We start from the raw sequence: 25,238 nt of genomic DNA, 5'->3' as shown, positions 1-25,238 counted from the left end.
GGTATTTCATCAGTGGGAATCCCTGGAATGGGTTTTCATCAATGAGAGTCCTGTCTTTGTGGAAGCAGTTTGTAATGAGCTGCTTTTACCTTCAGAATCAATACTGTATTCATCTTACGCCCCTGAATACATTTTAATGCTCCCTTATGGCTTTTCTGAGCTTCTTGATTAAGGGACAAATGTGGTACTTCAATGAGATATACACACTTGTGGAGGAATTTCTCTTCCAGTGATAGGTCATCTGAAACTAGCTAAGTCCCTCTTGAGTGTCTTTGTACCAGGCATCCATTTCTTGCTTTCTTTCTTACTCTACCTGCATGTAACTATTGGGAGCATTTCTCTTGCTTCAAGTACTCCTTTGATCTTTCTCTGTTGATGTGGGACACCCCCAGCTATGCCCACTGTGCTGAGTCAGTTTTCCTGACTGTGTATGTTGATACAAAACTGTTCCAGAGCCCTTCACTTTTCAATTATGAATATCTAAGATAATCAACTGCTCTCCCCCCCTCCCCCCCCCCCCCCCCCAAGTAAATTTCCTTTCTTACAGTTTTTTTTAGATTATTATTTTGTGTGTGCACGGGTGTGTTGGTTCTATTGCTTGTGCAGCTGTATGGCAAGTTGCATCGGCTCTGCCCTTTCAACATCATTGATTTCAGATTTGCTTTAGCTGATCACGAAAGCACACCCTTACATAGCCTTTCGAAAAGATATTTATTCCCTTCTGCTACATGGATGCTCTGCAGAGATCACGGACTGCTGTGCAGCAGAAGGCAAACCAGAATCAAGCCCTGAAACAGAATGAAGGTTAGATATGCTGCAGCCTGTCAGCTCCTTCTGTGTGTATGAATATTACAAACAATGGTGCAAACCCAGCTTCTTCCCAAAGCTTATTTACTTAAAACCAAAAATATCAAATGGTCCTAAGAGGTTTCATTTTAGATCTTCCATTTGAACGATGTCTCTTTAGGTGATTTCTGGCTATTTGGGATTTGAAAGAAATAGCTTCTGTCATTAAGCTTTCATAGTCTGTAATTCTTCTCTTGGTACCTCTTGTGTTTTATTTTCAAGCTGAAAACCGAATTATTTTTACCGCAGCACTGAAGAAAACCCCAGTAATACAGGGTTAATCCATTAGAGGGCTCTATTGCTCTAAAAATCTTTCCCATCGTAAGTTTGCACTTTAGCCAGTAATTACCAGGCAAATATGTCTAGGGCTGTCCTCAAATCCTGTTCATATTTGAATTCACATCCATACTAGAACGACTCCCAGAGAGACTTAGAGGGTTTAGTATAATTGCAGTGCTAAAAGACACCTATTTAGACTTCTTATAACGTCAAAATGAGATCAGATCAAGCTGATTCATTGATTTCTCTTAAACTTGATAAAGGAGAGTCCACTGTTACTTTAAAAGATTTTTCTTCATTCTCAAAAGTGGAGAGGATCCTAAGCCAAATGCCAAATCCTAACATAACCACCATGAACTTCTTGAAGTTTAGATTGAGATCAGAACATCATGTCTCCGGCCCATTTCTAGTTAAAAAGTGATTGGTTTAGCTTGAGCTTCTGGCAGTGATATAGTGCTATTATGAAACCATCAATTTCTTTGACTCTCCATGTAGTGTGAATTTCTTAAACTTCCTCTCTGGAGCAAAAGTGAAAAATAGATCGTACAGAATCAATTTGTTCAACCTGCAACTTGCTGAAATTCCCATTTCTATTTCAAAATCATTCGTGCTCAAATAAAAACATGTCATCTGATCCTTCCTGACAGCTTAAATGTTGGCTTGAAATGTCAGTCTGCTGTGATGGTGTCAGTGATAACCTCCCCTCTGTGGCCATCACAAGGGCTCTGACAGATGCTTGCCTGGTCTGCTAGAATATACCCTCTTCGTTAGGGTATATTTAAGATTCACTGGCATCTAATGTCAGGGAGGGCCTAGTTGTCACAGTGTTTGCACTAGAATTTGGCTTTGGTAGAGAGAATTCAGGATCCTCTTTGTTACTGCTTTGGGTGGTTTTGAGATAGATGCATCTAACTGGGATATTTGAGGAAACTTTGCCAAATATAAAGACTGGGAAATGGTATGTATGGCTGTGCACCATAATTATTTCTGACTTTTGTTCTCCATGCGTGACTCCAAGTTAAATCTTGAATAGTGACGAGTATTGTCTCTGTTATGTACAAGCAGTAGTATCCATTTCTTATTGAAAATCTCGTTTCATGTTGGCTCAATGCTCTTACTTATTTCAAAGGGGGTTTTGTTTTTTCAAAGACTGAAATGATTTGCTCTGTGGCAGATGGAAATGTTTATTCATGTTGAGTGAACTGGTAAGAGAGTGCCTAGTAATTTTCATTTCCTCTCTAATGCTAATGGTGCATTTAAAGCAGAACCGGACAACATGAAAAGATGTATTACAGGAAATTATATTAAAGACTTAGAAGATGGCAAAGGGTATGATAATGTAGAGAACCGATAAGAGGATAGATGGAAGGACAAGTCAAAGATGATGCTTGAGCTTGATGTTCTGAAGGAGAAGTGATGCGAATGTCAGTGGAGGGAAGTGGAAGGGATGTGTGCATTTATCTCTGTGTGCGTAAGAACAGAGATGTGTTCTTGTCTCTTAAGAAACACAGGCTCAAAGGGGAGTGAGTGCTTTGAGCAACATGATCTAGTAAAACATGTCCCTGTCCATGGAGGGGAATTGGACTAGATGATCTTTAAAAGTCCCTTCCAACCCAAACTGTTCTATGATTGTGTGAAATACAGTGCCAGAGATGATGTGGTTGGGATTCAGGGGCAGACTTAGAAGTCTGTGACTTTTTTGGTATGTAGAAATGGGAATTTATAATGAACCTTTGCAAGGGGATTGTTCATTAGGAACCGTTCAGTTTTTCCCTGGAGAAAATGTAATCCTGATTAATAATCGTGATCATGATGGAAGAGATAGAGAAACCCTTAAAAAAATTAAGTAAAGAATCTATTAAGTACAGTAGAAAGTGTCTAACAATGGAAGGTGGACAGAGAAGAATACTTAAATGAAGGTCTGAAGATGAGTAGTAATTGTCATGCTAAGGCAGCATGAGAAAGCCTTTTTAATGTATTTAGACTCTGTTGTATCATTGTGATAATATCTGTGAATAGGAAATGAGTCCAAGGTGATGGCAACAGCAATATGACAGAGGGGTTGAAGTGTTTGGGAGGGGAATTGAATGTAGGTTGAGTAGAAAGCAAATTAGTTGCTTAAAGATTTTGAGATCTAATGAGGAACCCTGAGCAAAACAACTGACTGTTTTGGAAAGGAAGACAGATGGAAAAAAGAGGCAGGGAATCAAAGGCAACAAAAGACAGTGGGAGGTGGAATGGGAAGACTTTTTGAGATAGTTGATAGGTGGTAAGTGAGAGGAAAGTGCCTGATAAGCACTCGGGTGGGGCAGTGGAAGGTGGAATTCCTGAGTATAAGAGAACAAGAAACTTTATCATCAGTGTCCTGTTCCCCATCTCCCATCCTTGCCCCACCCCACCACTCCGAGAACACTTGTCCTTTTGGAGATTTTATGGTGATAAGCTGTTTGTAATTATAACTGGGAAGCTCTCTAAAGAAAGAGTTCTCTACTCGATTGCTGGTGCAGACTAAGATCAAACACATTTACATGAATGAGCCTGGCCTGGAACACCTTAAATAGGTGGATGTGATACAAAAAGAAATGAATGTTTGTCCTCCTTTGTCCTTGTTTGGTTCATTTGGTATTTACTTCAGAATGATACAATTCTGTAGCAAGATGTTAAAAAACTAAAACAAAAGAACCCCAAAATATATTGGAGAAGGAAAGATTAATATGAGTAAGTGTTTTAAGATCAAATATACTGGTACACTGGTGGAAGCAAATGATCTAGTCTCTTTTAAGTACAGTAGATTAAGGTCATATTCCTAATTTTGCAGCACTCCTTGGCAAGAAATTAATTCCAATCTTCCACACTAAAAATCATGGCAAAGATCAATTGCTGTGCATGACATCAGAAACAATTAAACAGGAAATAACTCAAATTCTGTAAGAAAGCTTGAAAACTTGTTTTTTGCTTGCTGTTCAATACAAAATCAGCGATTGCAGGTACTTATGTTGAGTGGAGAAAAGGTTTGTTGTTGTTCTGACTGTTTCCTCAGTTTTAAACGAATTGCACATCTACTCCGAAAAAGATTAAAAAATGGATTTTAAAAAAGTAAGGTAGTTGAATCAGACAAGAAAAGTGTCAGTGACCACCTTTACAGGGAAGATCTACATTTTACATTCAAAAATAATGTTGTGGCACGTTGTTCTAGATTGTTGAAGATATTATTAAAAAGCATGGAAAAAAGCATTAACAGGAATTTTATCAAGTAAAAATTAAAAACGTAGGTTAAGCTCTTCTATGAGCAGTTAAACTTTGGCTCTATGAGGATTTTATATTTCTTGTTCATTTTTTTTAATGCTATTAAGATCTCATTGAGATGTAAGTACACCTAAAGCAATCATGAAACATGGCAGAAAGCCTAATGCTTCCACAATGATCTAAAGCTTCATGATTAATTTGATTTGGGGTGGAGGGTAGGGAAGGAGGAAGGGAAATGACAAGGTTACCAGCTTCTCAGTAATTCTCAGCCAAGCTTTCTGGATGAGTAATATGTATACAGCCAGTGACCTTGATTATGTAAAAATTAACAGTGAAGACAAGTAGTTTGAATATTATGAAGAAAAAAGATTTTCCAGAGTTTCACAGCATATGTGTAAGCAATTGAAGAAGGTTTTAATCTACTTGTCATACGGTTATAACACTGTTAATGCAGTATTGGGGAAATCCATTTTTCTCTATCGCTACTGGAATTACCTGAGAGCATCATCCTTCACTATGCATGTTACTGCATTTAAGAACTACTATCTTGGCCTCAGTCCCATGGTAAAATAATCTATTGGATGAAAAGCCCTATATATAGGAAGCAGAGCATCATTATGTGTACTTTACTTTATAATAGTAGACCAGGTCTGCATTTTTACTTTATAATAGTAGACCAGGTCTGCATTTTTTTTTTTTTTTTAGTTTAAATCACATGAACAAGTTATTTTTGCATTCAGTGAGCCTGAAAGATTGTATAATCAGCATGTGTGCGTATATCTGTATGCATACACTTAAGTAAAGTTTTCTTTTTTCTGAGTGCAACAAGGTTTGAGATGACAAACTGAAAAAAAAAAGTGGTGGTTTTTTTTTTTTTTTTTTCAAGAATACTTAGATCTTTCTACTTTCAATAGCTCAATATACTATGGAATTAAATGCAGCTAGAATGCTATTTTGGACCTAGTTGATTCCTGATTAATTGTAGACATATTGGTTGGTTCTCATACATGCTGAAAAACTACTCAGTAGCTCTGGTTTGTTTTTTCTCCTATAAATTGAGGGCAATGTAAAACATGTTTTTCCTGTTACTTCTATTCATTTGCTGCGTTTGGCTCAAAAGTAATTTTAAACATACCAGTGGCAACACTGATTACATTTTTTGCCTCAGCCTGTGTCCTTTACTTCAGGTATTAAACTAATTAGCACAGCTGAAATACTAATATTTTTGTAAAATTATAAAGCTGTTACAACAGTGAAGAGCAGAGCATTTTTGAGACAGTGTGGACAACATATCCTTGCTGAAGTGTTCATTCCACAAAGTTAAAGATAGGTACAAACATATGTTATGATAGTGTATGTGAATTCAATTTCTTAATTAATTACAAATACCATGATATGCCATTGCAAATTTTTAATTATTTAGCATATATCTTCTGCTATTGACTTGCCATTTTCTAAATCTGTTATAACTCCATTAACTAAATGCATTTTATTAATTTAATCTTTAATTGGTGTGACAGAGCTCAGACAAGCAATGTCACAAAAGGATATATTATTTTTTTTGGTACATTGTCTATATGATAAAGAGTTAAGTTGTATGGATATCCTTTTCTGAAAGCTAAACTTTAACAGAGAGGTGGGGCTATTCTTTTGTCCAGTTGGAAGTTGAAAAGCTAATCTATGACAATGATGATTAGATGGACACTGGCAGTTATATTATGATGATCAAAATGTTCTCCTTGGTTGCAATACTAAATGAAATCCTGCATGCACCAGCAGGAGACCAAAGAGTATTTGTGTCATCATTAATGTGCTTTATATCTAACACTGTAATGTCTAGACACCCAAGCACTTAAAAGCAGGTGATTGATCATAATGTATTAAGTTTTACAGTAGCTGAACAAGCTGGAAAAGCACAGTGTTCATAAAGAAAACCTGTTTTGGCATTCATGATCTCCAATGTTACTTTGTGGTGATTTTCAAGATTGGGTAGTCTTGTTACCGAAATCTCGGAATGAAGAGCTTATCGACACCAATGTGATGTAGATAAGCAGACACTTCTTTATTGACAGCTGGGTGTGTGAGCGAGTCCTCTCGCTATCAACGCGCACCAAGTCGCAAAATTAAGACACCATATATAGAACTTATTCATACATATTCATTAAGTATTCATGCATAACCATGATGTTTCCCATAGATCATTAACATATTCTCCTCCTATATCCGATTCTGCGCAGTAGAGCTTAGAAAGGTCTAGAAATGGGTCTGGGGTACGATTTGGGTTAGTGGTATATGAGTCGGTGGTCGCGATCTCCCCCTGCCGGAATTACCTTTTACTAAAGTTCACGGTTTCTTGGCAGGTAACCACAAGCTGTTCCAGTCGACTCTCCCCAGTTTCCATTCATCTCATATTCTGACATTTCAATACACCTTCTACATACAGAAGACTGGTCAAATACAAAGAAACCTTTCAAACCCTAAAGTTATTACCTAAGTTTTAACAATGGTTCTAGCCCATTCTTCTAGCTGTGGTACAGGATGTACAGAGGATCTCATAGCAGCTTTTACTGTGCAACGATAAGTTTCATTAAAATATATTTCTTAACCTTCTATATTTCTATTCTATAAAATAATTTTATAAAATCAAATAATCAAATAAAGACAATCAATCTTAACTTATTAGCAAATCTATAACAGTCTCATTTCAGTCTCTGTTGGAGTTCATCAGGGTAAGGACCACTGGAATGTAAGATGCCCAGAATTTGTAGTTAATTCTCCCTTTTATTTTTTTACTTTATAGTCTTTCACCCCTCCATTTTTTTTGTTACAAGCAACTGATTGAACAGTGGACCCGTGCTCCAGAACTGTTGTCTTCTGCCCAGCATGCACTAGAGTTGTGAACAGTGTTGTTGCTGGCAGTGGAGAGAACAGATTGGAATTACTAATGGACTACTAAAATAATTAGGCCATTTGAGTTTTTATCAGTTATGCAAAGTGGGTGTTTTAAAATAAGCATTGTAAAGATGCTCCTTATAATACTGAGAACTTCAATATCATTGTAGCTTAAGTGACATTTTAATTTTTTGGACCTCAAATAAATTGTTTTTTTGTTTTTTTCTGGTTTCTTTACGTTGTTTGGCACAGTATGACATTGTTCAGGTAATAAGAAGACATTATTTTCCTTACTCCACTGTTTTATATCTACATATTTTATTCTAGACAAATGCACTATCCTTAAAGCAAACGGAAGGGACTTCATCTTTTACAACATAATAAGAATGTGGGGAGTACCCCAGTGTGCGGTCTTGGCAATAATTTCTGTCCCTGATAAATAAATTGCTAGGCCAACAAATTTGTACTTAATCAGCTCAAGCTGAATTATTGCCTCATGAAATACTGCAATGTCATTGTTATTAAATGAGATTATCCCTTTTAAATATTTTGCATGCAAAATACTACCTTGTAAGAGATGACATGTTTTAAAACTCATTCATTAAAAATCAATATCTTACAGATATTTCAAGAAAACTTCACTCAAAAGTTATTTCCATCTCAGCATGTAGGTCAGACCCGGGCTAGAGATCCACCAGAGTGATTAATGTCTAACACTTTTAAAGAAACGCTTGAACTATATGACTGAATTGTAGCATTACCTTCACTTAGTTGCCAAAACAATTGGCAATGGTGGAGGACCATGTAAACAGGGCTGGGCAGTGGTTGAAAAGGAAAATATATTCAATTCATAACAGAGGAGATGGAAAGGAATGATTCAGGAAATAAAAGATGAAAGTAATCTTGCTAGGTTTTTTTCAAGTGACACCTGGTGACATTAGTATGTTTTGAGCATTTCAAACAACTTGTAGTTGGTTGGGTTGGGTGGTTGTTTTTTTTTTTCATCTTTTGTGGGGCCTTTATGTTGTACTTTTGCAATATTTCCAATAAAATTAGCTTTGAAAGAAAAAAAGCCCACAAGTTGAGCCAAAGAATGAAACGGCCAAGGAGTGTGTTTTACTCATGGAGATAAAACACTTTAATTATTGACTTTGACAATGCTTTTGGGGATTGTGATATCTAATATTTAATTGAGTATTACAGCTTTTGTCAATTTATTTGTTTAAGGTGAGTTAAGATACTAAAAAAAAAAAAAAAGGTAGGTACTGCTGGCCATTGGATATTACTCCCCTTTGATTATAGCACAATTATTGTCTCTTTCTCGTACCGTCCAATGTTTTCAAATTGTACAGGTTTCTATACTCCAAATCTAAGCAAAGAGGAGTCTATATCCACTGTATTGCATTTGTCCACGTTTATACATGTCTACAGTCTTAAGTCCCGTATGCAGAGCTGTGTTAGAGATACATGAGTGCGGTTTGGAAAAGGTCTTGGAGCAGAGTGGCTTCATTGGTATAATTAATGTGGCTTTGTATACTGCTTCCTGTTCCACAATCAGCCCATCTGGCACTTGTTTGAGAGGCTCCGCAGGACATTGTGTGCTGATGAGAGGTGTGATGTTTTTTCCAGCCAAGGGCTGTAATTCCTTGCCATGGGGTCATAAAGAAGTTCAAAGGCAGATAAAATGACAGCAGTCAGCAACAGCAGCTCGGTTCCTGCAACACAGGAGTAATTGCAGCCCATTATTACAATTGACTGTCGTTTCTCTCCCCTGAAGGAACTGAGCAGCTGCCAATTTACTGGGCTGCAAGGAAACTGATGAGGCAGGAGATGGGGGTCATAACAAAAGTTGAAGAACTGATCAAGGCAAAATTCATTAGTTCTGAGTAGCCATAAGAGGAGACAGTGCTGACTGGTCATTACTGATACACAGGTGGGAGATGGATTCTGACTTCCAGGTTGGTTTGTTTCACCTTGCAGTTCTTTTTTTCACAAAGAAGTGAGGGCGGTTCTAGCATCTATTGTTTTAATTCCTTTAAAACAAACCACCCAGAAGAGGTGCCTTCTGGTTTTGTGTGATTTATCAAGAAAGAAATAATTTGCATAAAATATGCATAGACCCATAAGCTGTTTGTGTGTTTTCTGTGTGCTCTGTAATGTTCCTGTGGGTTAGGTATTTACAGGTTTCTCACTTTCTTTCTACAGCTAAAAAAGGATGATATATAATTAGTTTTGTCTTTTCCATTTTATTTAATGGCAATGTGCAGTTGGTAAAACTTAGAAGCCTGATTTGAAGATGATCTTGGGTACTTGGACTTGCTTATGGTAAATCTGTACAATTTTAGATGTGAAAGTTGTATGTCTTAATTAGTTTTCTCAGCAATATATGTTAATGCAGAAATAAAAGGGTTGCATCTACATAAAGCTCTGTTTTGAAGGCTCTATCTTTTTCTTACTTCTGTCACTGATGAGCTATGGAATATCAGAAACATATCTCTTAATATATGCAGGTGAAGTTGTACTGGAATTTTACAGGGAGAAATAAAAATAAAGGTTAATAGAGTGCACTGTAGGTACAAAAGTAGAGGATGTTATCTCATCACAGTTCTGCATGATTCTGTGGTGCTGACTGTTCAGGTCTTCTAATTGTGTGGCTCTTTCATCTGCAGAGCTATATTTCATTCTCCTATGCTACTTACAGACGTATTTTAAAATTAACCTTAAGAGGCACATGCAGATTTTGTTCTAGCTGTTTGTCCTTCTAAATGGAAAAGTTAAAGATGCATTTGCAGTATATACAGGACAGTTTAGGAAAGCTGTTGCTTGTAGGGTCTAAACATAAATACCTGGGGTTAATCTCCAGCTCTGTGAATGTCAGTTGGAGCTTTGCCATTAATATGAGAGTTGCCTGTTTTTCATTTTAGTCCAGTATTTTGTTTCATTCCCGAATTCTTGTTCATCCTAGTTGCTTAAATGGCATGGCCGTGGTGGGTTAATATACCTTCTTCTAACTTCCATGTGTTTGCAGATTGCAGCTGCCCATTCTTGCAAATATAGGATTTTTTTGAGGATTTTCAATTCTCAAAAATCATTGTAGCATGTTACAAGCCTTCCCACCCACAATTGGTACAAAATGCTGCTGCTGGGTTTCTGAATATCCTGAAATTGAGCAATTTTATAATTCTAGTTCTAATTTACTGTTTGTAAGATTCTCTTTTACAGTGTTACCTTGATTAAGCCTTTGCAGTTTTGATGCAATTTCTCTGTAGTGAGATGCACCTGCATACCTTCAGTTATGAGCCAGAACAGGTTTTTCATAGCTGTGCTTTACCGTGACATGAAGCAGGTTCAGTTTGCTGGTGTCTAGGTCAGGATGTTGCTGTTAAATGAGCATGTGAGTCAGTGCTTCATATATATATATATATATTTTCATCACTTTCCATGTACACATTGCCACTGTAGGTGCTGTTCTTTACTAACCTCTGATCTGAATGTAGTAGTATGTATATGTTTCAAAATAATTTTTATTTTTTATTGTTGTGTGATTTTTGAAGGCTGTTCTAACAGAACATTGAGGAAACAAATTTGTAAACTTGCAAAATGTCAGTGAAGCCTCTATTTGCTACATTAGAGTTTATTAATGGTTTTAGAATAACAGTTTCAGTAGCGATCAAAGCCTGTTGCTCACTCCAAGAATGTGCTGTGAAACAGTTAATATTGCTGTTGGCAAGTTTTGCTTTTTTAGTCTTTTGTTAAATTCAGATGGGAAAGATTTATTTCTTCCTTGTATAAGGAGATAGATAGGAGTGAAACCTGAGAAGTGAAAAGAATACAGCAGACAGGTGGAATCATTACTTTACAAGGGAGCCACGTTTCTGTAGCTTATTCTGGGTCCTACCAGACCTTCCTGTATTGTTTGTTTTGTGACAATGGGTAGCTCAGTCAAACAAACAAAAGATAAATGTAGAAACTAAGTGGAGATAATTTGTTAATGATCATGTAAATTTGAGTGTTCTTTCTACCAACTAGTTCTTTAGTTAGTAACAGAGTATTAAGGTTATTTGAAAGGAGTATGTTGTGGGGTTTTTTTGTTGTTCTTTTTAGGATTGGGGATTTTTTTTTTTTTTTTTCACTTTCAATTTGTCATAGTATTTTCCTTAGAGTATTGTTGCTCTGTATTTATGCAAACAGTTCATAGTTTTCTGTTGGATGTTAGCCTTTGCTTCTCATTAGCAGAAAATAATTTCATTGTAAGCTTGAATTTACTTGATTGTTGTATAAGGTGTTTCTAGCTCATAATTTTGAGTTTTGGAAGACTGATATTAATAAAAAATTATAAAGACTGTTGTGTTAATTAAGACAAAGGTATTTAGATTCAGTAAGGCTATACTAATTCTAGACCCAATGCTGAAACATGAGCATAGTGTAGATGTTTTAGAGCTGGATTACCTTGTTTTATTTTTGACTATCACAAAAATACTTGAATAGCTTCTCTGTAATTGTATGGGGTCATTCTTTGAGTTGTGAATGCCTTTGGTTAAATTGTGTAGCTGTGATGGTTGCCCTTCTTAGCTTTAACTGTTAAATCAAAGCTAAAAAACCCACAACCCACTAAAAACTAATAGCAATGGCCTTTATATGAACTCATAATAAAATGTATTTATGATGGATTTACTAGTTCAGTAAACTAAGCATTTAATATTCTAACCATTTCATTATTTAAGTAGTGAAAAATAGATTGGTTATTTGTGAAGGGCATTGATTTGTGAAACTTTCTTTTACATATTTACTTTACTTTAATACTAACAATGTTTCCTTTATGTGGAATCACTACCTTCATGACAAAAAGCCTATAGGCAAATATGAAAATGAATAGCTGCTAAGCAGTAGCTCTGTGTATGTCCATTAGTCTTTTTGCTGTATAAAAAATCAAAATACTTTCTGTGCATTCATCAGCTATTTTCATCTTTTTTTGTCTCATAAAGACACATTATTATGTGTGAATCTGAAGCCAGCAGAAGAAAATATTTTTCTTTAAAAACAAAAACACTGCCCCTCCAAAAAAACCCACCACCACCAAAAAAAAAAACCCAAACCAACCCAAACCAAAAACCCCACTCCACTCTATTTTTGGTTGATCTGAATGTAAGGAGGATGTCTTCCCAGGAGAGAAAATACTGAAATGACTGACTGGGTTAAGAAATATTCCTGCTTATCAAAAGCAACTGTGCAGCATTGCTGTTGTCGTGATATCAGCCCTCTCTTGGTCCAGGTGCAGAAGAATGTACGGCAAAACTGTTTGTGCTGCTGTCCCTTCACTGTTTTAGAATAAATATGACAGAAGCGGGAAGAATTCACAAATCATACTTCAGCCCCTTTAGGTTTCTGATTCTATGCGTTTGGTGGGAAGTTGCTGCTTTACACTGGTTTCTAGAAAATGCCTGTACTTCCATGGAGTCTAAGGCATGTTCTTCAAAGTTATTGGGCATGCATGTACACACTCAAAATATAGTTCTTCTACTAAATATGTATTTGTGTCTTTCACAAGAAGAAAATTTATTTTGCTATTTTGGTTTAGATGTTAAAAAGTTTCTGAATTTCAAATTTTAAACAAGTCTGAAATTTGATGGGGTTTAATGCCTCCTTTCTGCGAGGGTGTTTCGTAAATGCAAGAGAATTTATACCATCTGGCCAAAAGCTTTTGTGTGGGTCTGTACTTTCCTTAACTTAAATATTCCTCTGAAAATTGAAGATCATAATGTCACTTGTTAAAGTGAAACTTTTCATGTTTTTGTGAGCAGCAGGTGTCTAAACCCTAGCTGGAAAAAAGTACTGTTAGCACAATGCACAGCTTTTGATAATTAATTAAAACACTCCTAATAAGGTTTTATGTGTGTGTGTATTTTGCTGCAATCTGCATCATCTCAGAAGGGCCATTCAGTTTGGTAGCATCAAATCAAAACTGTTAGTTTTATTGACATCAACAGGGAAATCCTGTAGTGACCCAGTTATGATAAAATGGGGTATGTTTGGAATATAGGGTATTTGGAAAGCCATAGATGCGCCCCCCCCCCTTTTTTTTTAAGATGTGAAAATGTCCATCATAGTTAATTCTATTTGGATGGCACTTTAAAAAGTGTTGAAACAGTATTTTTTCCTGTTTATTCCACTTTTTTCTTTTTTCTTTTGTTCCTGGGTTTTGGGTTTTTTTGGTAATTAATTGTCCCTTGTAAATATTTTGAATTTTGCAGATGACTTGGAGGTTAGTTTCATGAGTTTAAAAAAAAAAAAAAAAAGCTTTGGAAAACTTTCTCCATCAGAAATTGTTACTTTTGCTAATCCTTGTTGAAAGAGAAATTATGAAATTTTTTTACTTGTGAAATATGATATCATAGAATTAAATTTTATTTTACTAAAGTAGGAGGTAGTAAATAAAATAAGAAGTTTTTATATATACAGTGAGGACTGATTGTTTTAGCACCTTCCTGTTTGCAGACAATAAGTAAAAAGCTTTGTGCTTGGTCAATGAAACTTTTTACTCGTCAATGTCATTTTTTGTTTTTCTTCACAGGCAAATTTGGAGGAAAACAGGAGCTCCATTATTTGGAGGTTTTCTTGGTTCATTAGGGGATCTTTGCCAGTGCGGGTATCATACCAGTTTTCTCTATTGTCCAGTGACAACTGTACAAAATGGTCTATGAAGTAGTTAATCAATTTTGCATGACCACTATTCTAAATTGTAAAATATCATAAAAATGTTCATAATCTGTCCTTACTCTAGGAGTCCAAACACTTTGCTAGCAGTTTGTCTAGACTAAGATGTGAATTCAGAAAACCGTAACTGTACATGGTACTTTTCAAATACACAGATCCTTCTAGTGTCCGGAGAACAGTTTTGATAAATCTTCCAAGAAAGTCTCTGTTGTGAAGCACTTCCAAGGAATAGTCCAGGTGGCTACTTAAAATTTTAATAGTAATATCTATGTTTAAAAATGTTCTTATATCATCAACAGGTGCTCTGGGTGCTCATTACAGGGGAAGTGTTTAAAACTGGTGAGTTTTAAATGGTGGCTGTAGTTGGCTATACCTGTTTCAGCTAAGTGGGGAAAAAATACCACAGGCAGGTGGAAGGGTTAAACAATAGAAGTGAGGAAAATTGCGGCATGGCCAGGTAATAATAGGTTTCACATATGTTAAAATGGCATCCCTTTGGGTTGAAAAATGTGTGAAGTGAGTAACAAGAAATGAACTCTGAAACGGAATGAATTTCCATGTATTACAAGTTTTGTATCTTAAGGAACACAATTGTCTGTTTTAATACAAGGCGATGTTATAAATGGCTATTGGAATAAGAGTAAAGGTGAAAACCTTGAATATAAGCTGTACTTGCTCATGACAGGCTTTGAATTTTATTTACATGCTTGTTTAGCTACACGATCTTTATGTCATCTCTTGATGTTTCATGAAGCAGCAGAAGATCATAGTCCAGGCAGGCTGCAGTTGCTGCAGCCTCTCTAGCTAATATGATGCTGATTTCGGAACGAGCTCCATGCTGCAGAGGAGCCTTGCTGGAAGGGCGTTACCATAATTGTTCAAATTGAAGCTTTGTCTGCATTTGTCTTTCATGTTGGGGGGTTGGCAACAAAGAGAGTAGTTTTGTCTCTTGCATGATATCCGTCAGGGTGTTTGGGAAGATAACAAGGCAGGTTTTGTATGTATTGTTACCACCTTGCTTTTGATGCTTGATTCTGTCTTGCATGCTTCAGATGTGAGACTGCTGCTTTCCTAGTATGTTGAGTGACAAGAAAAAGAATGCAGGTGCAGGCAGAATGGAGTATGGCATGAGTCACACTTTCTGTGCTGCAGCTGAACTCTGAGTTGTAGAACAGTTGAAGAATTCAGTCCTTTCAGTATTTTTCTACAGCAGCAATGCAAATTACTATGGTACCTTTAAGTCTTGAACTCTGCTTTCCAGTAATAGCTTTAAACTGCTTTGTGTTTAAAAAGTACAGCTTTATGTAGAATTTCCTTACAGTGATTTAACAGCTCACGCAAATTGTTTCAGAAATAACAAAAAGGTTATTGGACCATCACTAGATGGCACACATACAAATTATTTGTAATGGCAAGATTTTTTTCTCCTTTCTGTTGTCATCTTTTTGCTTCATTGTTGAGGACTAAGAAATTGAAGCTTTTAATTTATGTATGTATGTGTTTGTAGCTATTGTCTTTGAACATTGCTTTCCAGATTGTATCATCTTGTCTTCGTTTACTGTGATGATACACTAAAGTCTTTCCTTCTGGGACTGGAGAGGAGGGGGTTGGGGTTAAGAGTCTGTGTCCTCTGCTCTGACTTACATTCCTTAAATCTTGTTAAGACCTGAAGTACTCAGTGGCTGCTATTATGTTGAATTTGACTGAAGCCAAGCATCTATCTAGAGTGAAAACTTACTTGGAGTTAGGTAGGGAGACAGATGCTCCTGTGATTATGTAAACTTCAGTTTTTGGGAGAACGTAGCTAAAAACTTGTGAAAATCTAGAGAAGATCTGTGCAAAATAACGTTACCACAATTACAGATGTGTGTACCCACACTAAAAATGGGAAAACTGGGCTTATTTCTAAACACTTAATTTCACACAATTAAAACATACAATTAAATATTGTGCAGTAGATGCTATAATGTGCTATTTTCTTCCACAGGATTACTACCTAATTCAGTGCATTGTTTATGTGGTAACTGATAATTTTAATTTCTTTTCACCGAGTAACCTGTGCCTTTTATTATTATACACTGTTGAAAAGTGCTTTACAGAATGAATCCTTCACCATTAGAGGAACGTTCTGTGAGGAAATGGTCAGCAGTTGCTGTATGTGGCTATTTGAGGAACAGGGATTATTTTTCGTCAGCTCCTGTTAGGTAAAGGAGCACGATTCTCTCATATGACCACACAGTTCTGAGAAACAAAATGAATTATTCAAATATCTATATATTTTCCATTCTCTGTTTTCTCTCTCTTTTAGGAGGGTGGTTGGGAAGAAATATTTTTTTGTCAAACTATACCTGCTCAAAATACTGCTTTCATAGGTCTTGACTTAAATTCCAGCTGCTCAGCAGTTCTGCAAATCAAACCCTAGAGCAGAAAGGCAGGGAATGAAACAGGTACAGTGAAATGACTGTATGGTAAGGCTTTTGATTTCCACTGAGTAGAAACTGGCAAAGGCAAAGATAAGAGCTAACTCTCCAGAATAGTATTCAGTCACTTTAATTATGTGATCCTCCTTTTTTTAAATTTATTTTTATTTTGTATTTTGCAGCCTATACAGGAAGGGGGCTTTCATCTTCATGTGTTCTAGATCCATTCCATACAACAAACAAGGCATGGGCCTAATGGTGCATAATCAAGTGATTTAAAATTGTATTGATACTGCAAAATACACAGACATAGCTGCTGAAGTGAGGATGCTGAATTACTTCTGTAGTAAGTGAATAGAGAGATTTGTAATTTACATGAAAAGTAACATCTAAGGTTGTAACTACCTTAGAGTGTTGGTCAGGAATGCGGTTTTGAAACAAATCTTTTGGTTGTCCCCACTTTTTATGTATTGGCTTTCATGATAGAGCCATCTCAAAGTACATGTACTAGATCTTCTTATAATATAGAGATGTGGAGTGGGACGTGCTCCAGTAGTATAACCAATACACTCCACTACAAACAAGCCTACTGCATGGCACTGACTAGTTTGCTCTCTTCCTTCTTTTTAACCTCCAAATTTATGGATATCAGGTTGTCATTATAAAATGTTTTGCAATAATAGCCTGAATCATTTTCAAGTGGTTCTATTATAGAATGTAGGAGTTTTGCTTACCTAAGTAAAGAACCTAAAATTGATGATGTAACTACCTCACATATAACAGATGAGCACGAAGGTACAGATTTACCATGCACAGAAAATTTGAATTCTAGCATCTCTTTACTCATCCGTGCTTGAGTTGGCAAACTCCGTGTTCTTTTAACATCATTTTGTGTGTGTGTGTGATCATGTACTATATGCTTCACTACAGTTTCATTTTGAGATCTCATTAGGAAGACTGTAAGAGAGAGTATATATGTCTTCAACTTGTGGCAGTTTTTATTCCAATCTGTGATATGTAACTATCACCTAAAATCTGTATTACAAGATTTTAGGCTGTGATGAGGGATGTAAGTCTCTAAAGATTTGAAAATCATGATGAAAGGTGACTGGGGAGGCTAAGCCTAAGTATAGTTTAAAAGGAGAGGAAATCAATCTGAACTTTTGGAGAATTAGTATCATCAAAGCACTTTCCGCATTACTAGTCACTGTTTCTCAAACTCTAATAAATAAATATGTCTTAATTTTTCATTAACACGGAAACAAATTTTTCCCACCTTTCTGTTGCAGAAATTAGCCTTCTTTAATAAATAGCTGGAAAAGCTGAAGTATATACCTCCAATTAAGTTGGAAAGAAGAGAAACTATGATCGCTTTATCTGAAGGATTCTGGTTACTGGCTTTTAATCTCCCAGGAATTATTTGGTTGTTTGAAGGGAATCAAATATCATGGGGCTAGAATGATGGAAAAGTCTAAATCATGTTAAATTGTTAAGGGAATTCTCAGATCTCTCAGAAATAAGTCTTAGTATAATTGTCACAAACTGTTGTGGTAGTGTCCCCAAAGTAAACCTAAACAGCTATTGCAAGTAGCAAAGGTAAATTCAAGGAGACAGGTAAGGTAGTATTTTGGAACTCTGATCAGAGATACTGTGATTTAGGGTCAAGTACCTTCTGTGTATGGGCAGTAGGACAAGAGTAGTGTCATAAATATGGATGGATCTTTTGTAAATTAGTGGTAGGATGTAAGGAAAGATGAATGGTAAAAAAAAAAAGTATGTGTGCATATATAAACACACATACATATACATACATATCTGTGTGTGTATATGTATGTGTATATGTTAGTATATTCTTGTTGTATTAGCTTGTTCCTCTTACTATTATTGGAGCATTGTTATATGTGTGTGTGTGCATGCACACCCTTAAATACTGCATGACCTCAGGATCTGATAGCTAAGGACAGAAAAGCAAAGGGATCATGATCTCTTAATTCACAGGAAAGAAACTGATATGTGGTAAGAATGCTCAGCTGATGCAGCAATTTCCAAAAACACTATTCTTCCAGCATACACCAGTACTATTTCTGTATTTCACAGTTCTGTACTTTCTGTACTTCAAAATATACCACAAATATATACTTACACATGTATGTGTATGTAGAAATATATTCTCTTGAAATCATGGCAGCAATTTTCCTTTTTAATTGCTGTTGCTGTTATCCCCACATTCCTCCAGGAAGAAACTAAGAGGAAAATTACAGACTGATTTTTCTAATGTGAAACAGTTAGTTAACCTTTAAAATAAAACTTGGAATTTATTTCCCAGAATTTTTATGAGGGGTAAGGGTAAACTTATAATTGTGGGTGGTTGGTTTTTTTTTTATCAACTTTGTATACTGTGGAAATAATATTACACAGCACATCTGAAGACACTATTATAACTGCTAAAACAGTGAAAGTTGAGGAACACAAGCAGCAGTTCTAGAACTCCTGTGTTCAGATAAATTTGGTTTGACTAAACCAACAAGAATGCTATCCCATCTGTTACTAGTGCAAAACTGAGTGGACGGGGAGAAAATAAGAAAGAAAAATGATTACATTTTCCAGGGAGAAGGAGAGTAGTTTTGTAGCAAAGGTGTGTTCATTAACTGAGTGCCACAAGATTAATCCTCTGATTATTTTTAAGTATTCCATAGAGAAAGATGCCTAGGCCAGTCTTTTTAAGACGATATAGCAAAAGTTATGTGTTCAGCAACTCTGAAAATTAGACTTGTTTAGATGTAGCTGCATGATTGGAAACATAATATAGTAGGTCAAAAGATAAAAAGAAATCAGAATCCTTTATTCATACATGTACTTAAGTTTTCCTTAACCTTGGTGTTTATTTCTGTCTGTAAAACAGTGGTAATGTATTAGGAAAGGTATGAGACTAATTTTGAAGCTCCTTGAATTTCATCCAGAATAAAATCGAAGAAAGGTTAGTAAAGCCTGTCTCAGGGTAGCTTTTGCCTATGAAAAGATAATATATAACAGAGAAAGCAATTTTGTACAGTAATAGCACTTTATAGATACACATTAAAGGTGTGTTTAAAAAAAATGTTATATGATTTCACAGTTTATATACAGATGACAGGTTTTCATAGGCTATGTCTTTTTCAGACAGGGGTGGTAATGACAGCAGGGCTCACACATTGTAATCATTCCTCCTTCAGGAAGGAACAGCAGCTTACCAAAAGCCTGTTCTCATCTTACAGTTAACTACTTTCCACTACTAGTATTTTTAGCCTTCAGTTAACTGTACTGTTTAGTGAATACTTTTTATTAAGTCTGTAAAGAATTGGTTTGTTTTAAAAAGGTCTTATTGTCAACCCATTTTTCAACTTTTCTTCAAATTTGTGAAGACAGTATAAATGTTGACATTTAAGACACATCTATATTTAAAAAAAAAACAAACAACAAACCAAACCCAACCAACTCTGTCTTCTCTGTGCATTTTTGAGTTGTAAACTTTTCTTTGTTTGTCAGAAAGTCTAACACAGTTTAATCTACCTGAAACAATGAGCTTTCACTCTGTAGAACCAAGATGATTCTTATTCTGAAAAGATACTGCTTGGTCTTGCTCTCAGTACATTTTGTGTAGTGCTTGAATGGCCCTATTGTCCTTTTGTGCACTCAAAGTGAATGAATTTATCTTTCGAAGTGGAGCATTTCTTTCTTCCCTGTACCAATTTCCACTTCTGTTTCTGAAGGAGAGAACAAGACTGCACTCCTGAAAGCATGTAATTCTGAACCTTTAAAATTAGATTCCAGTGTACCTGTCGCTCACAAAACTTGTTTTATGCCAAGTGTTGTACAGTTACCACAGAGTTGGTTTGGACTATTATGGAAATAACTTTAATGTACCAATGAAATTGGTTAATTTGCCACCATTTTCAGTTCTGAACAGTATATTCCTCACTTCTAATTTCTTGACCTTTCTGACATTCTTTACACTGAAATTCAGTACTGTAAGTTCTTATGCACTTGCTGAATTTAAAACAGAATAGTTACTATCTCATCAGTGAGATTGTTCATACGCTAGGTATGTGTGCAAATTTTGGAGGGTTGGTGCTCTAGCTAAAGGTAAAGACTTTCAATTTGATGCATTTAATTTCTAGAGTGCTTTCTTAGTTCTGCATTGTTAAGTTCAGTGCAATGAAGTTTGTGTCTCTCTTCACGGACATAAATGTGTGCGCTCTTTGGCCTGCAGGGCTTCCATGCAGCCTGCTCCCTTTTTGCTTTAAGGAAATTGGGTGCAGTTAGCTGTTTGAAGGCATAAAAAGGAAGAGAACTGAAGAGAATATCAGATAGACAATTTCAAGAAGGAACAGTATGGAATAGGTAGATGAGTGAAGTTTAATTATTGTTTTTCTCTAACATCATGTAATGAAATTCTCAGTTATCAGGCAAAAAGAACCCCAACATACATCCACAAAATTAACTGCTTTTTTTGCACATAGTATTTCGGAACTGTGTGAAGTAGGATGCTGCAGAGGCCTCAAAGCATGAATTTGTTTAAATTCCTTGAGGATGTGGCTGTCAATGAGTAAATATGAAGGCTTTGTTGCAGCTGTTCAGGGACCTTCTGTGCTGGAAGTCCATGGATTGCTGGAAGCTTATTTGCGAAGATGAGAATGTACCTTTTCTTATGTACATTCTTTTTATGACAGTTGCCAGTAGCAAATGCTTAAAGCGAAGCTACTGTACTAGGTGAACTTTTGATCTGGCTCAATATGGTAGTTATTATTTCAGCCATCTTCATTACTCATCATTTACCTTCAGTAAACTCTTCTGGATTGAAGAGTATATTGAACTCCTATATACCATGGCTTCTGGCAGTCATTCAGCTTTTATTTAATAAACAATGCGTTGCACTCTTGTTCATGTAGAAGTATAGTCTCATTACCTGTCCTTTAAAAATCAAGACTTCTTAAGGAAAACTATTTGAAATAATTAAAACCAACAAATGAAACATGCATCCAGTTTATATCTCAGATGGGCAAACCATTTAATTCCAGAAAGTTATAGTTTTTTTCTTGTTTTTATTTTGCTCGTTTGATTTAAGATACTGCTGTTAACAGAAACAAAAATTTAGTATATTTCTATCATGAGAATCATGAACAACCATAGGTTTAAGGAAGAATTGTATACATATTTCATTTTGTTAAAACAGTCTGTCTGAAGGCAGGCAAAACTGCTATCAATTGGAAGGATTTAGATGTATAAACATCATTTAATAACTAAAACATGTTTTAAGCTAGATACCTCTGTAGTGTTTTGGATACACATTTCTGAAGCAATCTGTTTTTTTCTTTTATTAATAGTTAGAGTGTGCATTTTTTTTTCTCCTACCAATCAAATAAGGTCATTCTAGCAATTAGAAGCATAGTTTTTGGGCAAAAGTTAGTACAGGTTTATCTATTAATGGATTAGGAGGAGCTTGCATGTTGTAGCCAAAATGTGTATTACTGACCTTGGATTTTTGGACCATGCTGATTTAATTTTCTATGCATGTTTGATTTTTGAGTGATAAAATCCTGAACTTTTCTTGCTTTTCCCCTAGGATTTTAAGACAGGATTTGGTATCACTTTAATCCCTATGAACGTGGCAAATGTAAAACAAGTGGATCGGACTGCAAAGCAATCTTTTGAAATAATTACTCCTTATAAAACCTTTAGGTAAGAACTTTAACATTTACATTAAAAAAATGCAAATAACTAATGCACTGAAGAAATACTTTTACAGTGACTTATCTAGTTTGGATGGAAAGGTAGTGTTTTTATTAAGAATGCTCAGCATTTTATCTATGAAAAGGATTTTCTTCCCTTTGTTTAGCTGTGTGCTTCATCTGTTACCTTCCTGACTAGATATCCTATGCCCACAGATTCATATTTTTATGTAGCCTTCTTTGTTCATTCTGTGCAAAGGCAGAAGTAAAAAAAAAGTCACTTTAACAACTTGACTCCATTTTAAAGAATAATGAAATGCAGGAGTGAAATAATGCTGCATCTATTTAATATTAAGCATTTTATTTGAAAAGAAAAGAATCACTAATATGCCATCCTTTGTAGAAATTCTCTATTGAAATCAGTAGAAAGTTTCACTTTGGCTGATGCTATGACTTGTAATGATTTTTAAGAAAATAAAAATAAAAGACTTTTAAGTGTTGTAGAGTTTCTTAAATTTAATCTCAGTAATGCCAAAGAAGAAACCACTTTTTTCTCCTGGGCTTGCTAAATGTTAGCAACGAATTTCCCATCAATCTCAGTTGACTAGAGTAGTAGGTAAATTAGCCTTGATCAGTGATTTGAATCTGTGGCTAGTTGATAGCTGGTTCTTTGACTTTCTCTAAGCCATATATCACCAAGTTGATGTTTGCTTATTATTACTTAGATTTTTCGAAAAGATCTATTTAAATGAAAAGCATTTTTGGCTGTTGTAGATAGCAATTTTGTTTTACTCCTCAGTAAGCCTCTGTGTTTCCTTAGGTCATTCTATGCTTTTGTTAAAATTCAGGCTTTAAGTTTCGTATGAGGTAATGTAAAAAGATTGAAAGTAACTTAGGAATGTAACTTGAACGTTATAAAAGCTATGTAGTTCATGCTAGTATTGGTTGTATTGAAAACTGAACACCGAAACGGAGTTTTCACTGACTAAAAATACAAAATAATACATTCCATCTTAGTTTTTATATCTGTGTAGAGGAAGATTTTTTTTGACTGATATCTGGTGTAAATGTAATAAATAAGAGAGACTACAGACTATGTTTAATTGGGCTTTAAAATAAAGATCAATAACATGGAAAAGTCAATTGTTTCAGCTTTACAGCAGAGTCGGAAAGAGAGAAACAAGACTGGATTGAAACACTGCAGCAATCAATAGCAGAAACTCTGTCTGATTATGAAGTAGCTGAGAAGATTTGGTTCAATGAGTCCAACAGGAGCTGTGCTGACTGTAAAGCTCCCGGTCCTGACTGGGCATCCATCAATCTCTGTGTTGTCATTTGTAAGAAGTGTGCAGGTAGAGTAATTAATGACAGGCTGTGTGGGTTCTACAAAATGTCATATTTGCATACCTGTGTATGTCCTTTAATTGGCTTTTTTCACTTTTACAGCACCATCCTTGTGAAATTTTTGACAAACAAAAAGTGAACATAACATTTTATTTTTTTTTTCTTTAATACCAAGGTCATCCTTATTCTAAGGCACTTTCATGCTTAAATGACAGGTCTGTAAGGTGGTTGGTTTCCCTCAGATGAATAATCCTTCACGATGAGTGGAAATTAAGAAACACTAGCACTTCCTGGGAAATGGCTGGCTTTTGCAAGGCTGGATGCCAAAGGATAACAATTTTCAGTGTATAAATTTGGGATATTAATTCTGTTACATCAGGGCATATTTTACTGCCAATAGGGATAACTCTTTCAGATACTACTAAAAATCTAATTCTGGTATGTTTTATATTTAAATACGTGCTTAAGCAGTAGGTTCAAGGAAATAGCTTATAACTTCAGGCTTTCTTTCAAAACAAAACCTCCCAAAAGTATGCTACATCAGCCAGCCTACTTTATTTATTCATTATTATCAAATGCAATTCACTTCTTTTTTTCTTTTGATTTTTGGGGGGTTTGGTGCTTGTATATTCAATTGTAAAACCCAGTCTTTTTTAATAATAGCAGTTAGAATAAATCTGTCATCTATTTTTTTTTTTTTTTGCTACCTCAGCAGAAGAGAAACCCAGTTTAAGTGCTTTAGTTAAATGAAAATACTCTTGAATTTTCAGGACAGCACAGATCTTTAGGACCAAGAGATTCAAAGGTCCGGAGTCTAAAAATGGATGCCAGCATTTGGAGCAATGAACTTATTGAGGTATATTGTGATATTCAAACTCTTTTTTTTTTTTCCAATCTTGAAAACTACTGTATGAATAGGAGCTATTTATTTCTCTGTTCACAGGAAAGCTGAGCATGTAACTGCTAAATAACATGCTGCTGTTGTGGTAAACTTGATGTTTCCAGGAATAACCTACCTTTGTGTCATTCATTGGTTTTGATATCTGTACAATTTCCCTTTGTATTTCTCAAAGCATCTATTTTTTGGGGGGAAAAAAATAAAATGCTTTTGCAGAGCAATCATGATGGGGCAATATTGGGAAGAAGAAAAGAAAGGAGACTTCTGCCTACCAGTTTAGTTGCTTGGGGTGTTAGAAAGTGGTGGTGATAAAGAGGATCGAGTCACCAATGTTTTCTTTAAAACATATGCTAGTCTTCTCTAATCTTTTATTGGTATTTTCTAGTATGTATTGAAATATTACAACTGGTTAGTCTTGTAAAGCTTAGTTGATATTGATAGTAAATGATGACTACATACTTTATTTTTCATTTATAGATGACCATAGACACTGACTGAGAGAGGCTTCTGTCTCCCGCAGGCAATTTCCTTTTCTTTAATAACTTCCTTTTTCAACTTTTAGCAGCTAAAAAATTATTTAGGGGCTAGCTTCATATCCTTTGTGCTATTTTGCTTATTTTTTTCTTGTACCTCATCCAGCTGTTTATTATCATTGGAAATAAAAGAGCAAACAGTTTTTGGGCAGGAAATCTTCCTCCAGATGAAGAGCTGCATATGGATGCCCCTGCAGAAAAAAGGATAGCATTCATTACACAAAAATATAAAGAGGGAAAATTCAGGAAAGTACCTTTTCCCTACAAAACCAAGGAACAGTTGAATAAGGTAATGCTAGAATGGGTAAGCCCATGCCATACCTTTTATATTCTATCGGATGTGTGCAATTTGTTCATT

At 35.5% G+C, this 25,238-nt stretch overlaps 1 protein-coding gene across 3 annotated transcripts in view; it reads left to right on the top strand.

Moving 5' to 3' along the window:
• Positions 1–25,238, top strand: part of ARAP2 (ArfGAP with RhoGAP domain, ankyrin repeat and PH domain 2) — a 129,996-nt gene that overhangs the window by 36,103 nt on the left and 68,655 nt on the right. For all 3 annotated transcript variants that reach the window (XR_008823869.1, XM_056351398.1, XM_056351408.1), the window contains exons 10-13: positions 22,000–22,115; positions 23,258–23,457; positions 24,220–24,305; positions 24,987–25,169. Coding sequence is in view for 2 of the 3 variants with exons in the window: in XM_056351398.1 (XP_056207373.1) it covers positions 22,000–22,115; positions 23,258–23,457; positions 24,220–24,305; positions 24,987–25,169 (585 nt within the window). In the remaining variant the exon portion in view is untranslated. The remainder of the gene's footprint in view (positions 1–21,999; positions 22,116–23,257; positions 23,458–24,219; positions 24,306–24,986; positions 25,170–25,238) is intronic.

The sequence above is a fragment of the Falco biarmicus genome, chromosome 1 (genome assembly GCF_023638135.1).
Source record: "Falco biarmicus isolate bFalBia1 chromosome 1, bFalBia1.pri, whole genome shotgun sequence".
NCBI classification, from domain to species: domain Eukaryota; kingdom Metazoa; phylum Chordata; class Aves; order Falconiformes; family Falconidae; genus Falco; species Falco biarmicus.
This window is presented reverse-complemented; position numbering and strand designations above follow the sequence as displayed.